Source organism: Hordeum vulgare, chromosome 6H (assembly GCF_904849725.1).
Source record: "Hordeum vulgare subsp. vulgare chromosome 6H, MorexV3_pseudomolecules_assembly, whole genome shotgun sequence".
Taxonomy (NCBI): Eukaryota; Viridiplantae; Streptophyta; class Magnoliopsida; order Poales; family Poaceae; genus Hordeum; species Hordeum vulgare.
The window spans coordinates 490,066,426-490,071,604 of NC_058523.1; the positions used below are offsets into that span (position 1 = coordinate 490,066,426).

At 42.6% G+C, this 5,179-nt stretch overlaps 1 protein-coding gene across 1 annotated transcript; it reads left to right on the forward strand.

The window, feature by feature from the left end:
• Positions 1–267: 267 nt before the first annotated feature.
• On the forward strand, positions 268–2,691 carry LOC123403019 (rRNA-processing protein fcf2-like). The gene is made up of 5 exons (XM_045096998.1): positions 268–645; positions 738–798; positions 1,374–1,448; positions 1,578–1,693; positions 2,221–2,691. The coding sequence occupies exons 1-5, from the start codon at positions 407–409 to the stop codon at positions 2,327–2,329; spliced, it is 600 nt and encodes a 199-aa protein (XP_044952933.1). The 5' UTR covers positions 268–406; the 3' UTR covers positions 2,330–2,691.
• Positions 2,692–5,179: the final 2,488 nt, after the last annotated feature.

Here is a 5,179-nt window from a genome sequence, read left to right on the forward strand (position 1 = left end):
ATATCTAGGAACATTTTCGGAAATTTAGAGAATTTTTTTAAATTCTTGAATGTTCTGTAAATTCGGATATTTTTTGTCAAATTTGTGGTACGTGAACATTTCTCAAAATTCGAAAAACAAAAGAAACGAAAGAAGAAAAACGAAGAAAAACAATATACGCGTCTCCCGCATATGGGCCTGCCCATAGCGCTTGCAGGGCCGACGAGGGTGCGCGTTTCCTCGCTTTTTCCCGTGCAGGTCGGGGACTAGGGCTCTCTCCCCCGTCGCAGTCCCTCCTACCCCGCGCCGCCTACTTGGTTTCCTCCTCTTCCCCTCCACCGCCAGCCCCTGCCGCCGCCGCGCAACCCAACAACCCCCGGGGCAAGCGAAGCAGCAGCTATCCAAGCTTACAAGGGCTCGGCGAGCGATGTCGTCGTCGGCGGCGCCGGCGCCGATCGGCCTGTCGTGGGCGCCCCAGCTGCCTTCCCTGGCGGCGGCCGGCGGCAGCAAGAAGGGCTCGGCGCCGACCCCGAGCATTGACGCGCAGGATTCCCTCTGGAAGCCCCGCAACGAGCTCGTGGACGGGCTCTACGTGCCCCCGAGGGACCCCAGGAAGGTCAACAAGATGGCGAGGAAGAACGTCAAGGACACCGCCGGCAAGGGCTGGTGAGCTGAGCCCCGCTTGTGAATTAGAAAATCTTCTACTGGGTTCTTGGGTGGGTGGATGGGTGCTTATGGTTTGTTGCGTCGTTTTGCAGGTTCGACATGCCGGCGCCGAGCATCACTCCCGAGTTGAAGAAAGACCTTGAGATTTTGCAGGTATGGTGTTACACTTGGGTGCGCTGTTGTCAGTGGTGGTAATTCAGTGTGGGGGCTCCGTTATGTAACTTGGGAAAACAGAAAAAACACCTGTTTAATTTAGCATTTATAAGGAAGGTGATCCTGAATTCCTGACGGACAAGCATCGGCCATTTGATAAGTGTGCAGTAGTGCTTGAGTGAATGTAGACCATGCGTACTCATGGGTTTGTCTTCTGCTTGTCTGTTATTTACAATAGCAATAGGCTTCTCCTAAAACAAAGTACTACTACTGCTGCTTTATTTTTGTCTGTTCTCAGTAACAGGGAATTCAACCATTAAGCAAGCATGCAATGGTTTAGTGAACACTTACTAGTATACCATCCGTATTTGCTTGTCAACATGCACCGTCTTTGGAGGCTTATCTGGTAATATTGCAATTGAGGCGGACTGTGTTACTTTTAGGAACTGAACTGAATATTGTGAGTTGAAATACCATGTAAATGTTGAATCACAATGTTAGACAGGCCATCACTTATTCTTGAGTTTTTATGTTTTGGTGGCTTAAGCACAATATGCTCGACTTATGTTTTACAGCTGAGGCATGTAATGGACCCTAAAAGGCATTTCAAGAGGTCTGGTAAATCCAAGGCTCTTCCGAAGTATTTCCAAGTAAGTGATCAAATCGCGAGCTTTATTAAATATTTTTTTAAATATTAAATATTTTGGATACCGCGCCGTTGAATTTTTTTGAATGCTCATCAGTTGTTAACGTGCCGAATATTTTGATAATGGGTTTAGGTTGGAACAGTTATTGAGCCTGCATCTGAGTACTACTCAAGTAGGCTGACAAAGCACGAACGGAAGCAGACCTTGGTTGATGAGCTGTTATCTGACCAAAAACTCAAGAACTACAGGTAAGCCAATCATCCTTCTCTATCCACATGTGGTCAGACTGGAGTCTTGCTGTCTTTGTTCATGTTGTCACCTGTCAGTAAAAGTTTTTGTGTATTACATGCCTCCTTTGTTCATGTTGTCACCTGTCAGTAAAAGTTTTTGTGTATTACATGCCTCCTTTGTTCATGTTGTCACCTGTCAGTAAAAGTTTTTGTGTATTAATTGCATATGGCGCCCTCTAGATCCTAGAGTTCATCTGTAGTTATACAACAACAGAACCATATTCTAAAAACGGACTAGAGCCTTTCCTTGGTTTGGAGCTGGGTTGTGACGCAGCATTCGATCGAGCACATGAATCACCATCTACTTTTGAAGTTTGAAGGGATAGATTCAACCTGTAGCATATTGGAAGTTCTCCAGTCTCTGAAAAGAAGAAAACTGAACTTATACACTGGATTTAAATAACTAAAGAAGTTGGTAGATAATGCATCTTTTTCCATTTAAGAATTTTTGAAACTGAACGACATGACTCTCCGTTAAATTGCAGGATGCGTAAGGTAAGGGAAATTCAGGAGGCCCGGACGCCCGGAGGTAACCAGAAGTGGAAGAACAAGGGCAAGCAAACGTTCAAAAGGGCCAAGGACAGGCGGAAATAGGATCATTGTAAAACAAGGAAGAATAGAAGAACGGAGCCAAAGAGAAATGGGCGAGCACGGCTATAGGTTGTGCACTCTAGTGTAATGTGGTGGATTCATGTAACTGAACGTATGAAACTTTTCTCCCCGCACTTCGGGCGTTGAGATCAGAGTTTGAGGGGATGATGGTCAAAGCATTGTAGTATCTGAACTTGAGTCTGGCAGGATGTTTTCTCACACAAAAAAACTGATCTTGTGGATGTTCATCTACTGATCTGCAACAAAAGAGCACGGAAGTATGTAACATTTCCACACATTCTGAATCCTGGTATAGTTCCTTTAAGGAGGAACTTTATGTGCCTGTTTGGTTGCTTGCATCAAAATTTGGGCCCCTTGTAACGTAGCTTGGCTGAGTAGAAACAACCTCTGGGCCATGTTGTGGAATTTGTTTCGTTTGCTCCCTTGCATCGCATCGTTGAACAATTTTGTGCCTTGTGTTTGGACAACATGTGTGGTTTAAGGGATAGCATATGCAAACCACAACTATTTGGTTGTGTGCAATGTGTTGTTCTGTTCACCCCTTTCAAAAATGATGACATTAGCACTAGCAAGCACATAACACATTAACATCACATAAAACACACAATTAACAGGACATATTAGCATTCACACAGATACCTACATTAGAAGGGTACAATTCTAAGACAGCAGGGGCAACACATACCCCTGCACAATATCATAAGTTTTCAGCAAAAGATTCACAGTTTCCAGCAAAAGGTTCTGGATCTACACGTAGAACTGGCATGGCACCAGTTCTATTGTCTTGTGCTCAAGCTTTAACCTGCAGCCAAGCATGGGCAAAAACATCGCCACCGCCGCCTCCTCCCTCCTCCCCAACATCTCGGTCCACTATAGCCATCGTTTTTTATGGATTACGTCCTCCAAGACATTCGGTGGAGGACCGCCGCCGCCGATGACATCCCACTCGGTCTTCATCACCTTGTCAGTTAGGAAAACACAGGTCAGTAGCGTAGCAAAATGGACACTATCTACCATTATAGTGTACATCAATGAACTAATCATGGCAATGTGCATTGGTATCATCAAATGAACTGATCATAGCAATGTGCATTTCCTTGATCAATGCACTTGTCATAGCAATGAGCATTGCCTTGATGAATGCATTGATCATATACGCATGGACACATAGCAAGCATACATACCAATCCTAGAAGTCCTACACTGATCATAGTCATGCACATTCTCGGCAAGCAATCCTAGCAATCCTACAACGATCATACACTAATCATAATCATGAACATATACAATGTCCGTAGCAATCCTAGCAATCAGTTGAGTCGGATCCTAGTACTACTAGCATAGTATACTGATCATAGTTGTCGCCGCTTGGATAAAAAAAATCGGCCCAAAAAATCAAATGTGCAAAGTGAGATGTGTGTTGTACTCACTGTGATCACGTCCGTTGGAGCCGGTGTCACTGGAAGTGGAGCAGTCATGGACAGCACTAGAGCAAATCCCGTTAGGAACAATGAGCAGGCAAGGGTGGATGTGCAGGTAACCGTAGTCGATGACCTTGCCCCTACAGTAGGCATCGTGTTCGTGTTCACAACAAATAAAATGTCATGCCAAATGACCATGCCTAGTAGAAATTCAAAACTACCAAGTGCATTATATAAATTTTCCGCATCCGTCTTTGACTTGGCATCAGCACAAATTTTACCTAGCTCGGACAAAGCTATCCTTTATTGGGGTGCTTGATATCTAATAGCTTTAACACTTTTGATTCGACTCTCCCACCGCGTGTTAGACAAACCTTTCACAGTGAAATTTGGAACATGGTCAAGCAACACTTTCCATCTTTTAGTGGAACTTGAAAACAAAACATAAATGCATTGCACAATTCCAAAAAAAGAAATAGCTTTACTGCACGAACTTGCCATATCACACAAAGTAAGATTTAGACTATGACACGCACATGGCATATACACAGCACTTGAGTTAATTTCAAGCAATCGGCTTTGTACCCCTTGTTTTTTTCCTTTCATGTTCGAACCATTATCGTAACCTTGGCCCCTCACATCATTAATATTTAGGCCATAAGACTTTATAACATCAAGAAGTACACTAAAAAGACCCAAACCAGATGTGTCATCCACCTTCAAAAATTCCATAAAGAACTCCTCTATCTTAATTTTGTTATTGGACATGTTAACACATCTAATAATTAGTCATTTGTTCTTGATGACTAACATCCGGAGTGCAATCAAGAATTATGGAGAAATATTTGGCCTCTTTAACAATTTTTAGGATAGATGTTGTAACACTAGAGGCTAATAGAGAAATTAACTCATTTTGAATTTTGTGGCTGAGATAATGATGATAAATCTCATCATTTTTAATTCTCCTAAGATGTTCCTGCATTACTGGATCAAATTCTGCAATCATCCCAACACATGCCAAGAAATTACCATTGTTGTGTTCGTAAAGTTTTTCACTAGATCCGCGAAAAGCTAAGTTGTGTTTAGCAAGAAACTTCACAATGGATACTAGTCTTATTAGCACTTGTCTCAAACGTTCTTTCTCCTTTGTGATCTGCTGCATCAAATCCTTATCAATTGTTTTACTTTTGGATAATCTGACTCTAAACTCATGCCAAGTGTTCATGTTTCTAATATGCTCTACACCATTTTCATGTTCTTTAAGTCTCTCGCTTAGATGCTTCCAATCTTTCAATCCATTACATCCTAATGAACTCTTGTTGTTATGGGATTTGAAAAGCTTACAACAAAAGCAATATACCTTGTCAACATGTTTAGAGTAAAATAACCATTTCCTATCATGCATCTCCCC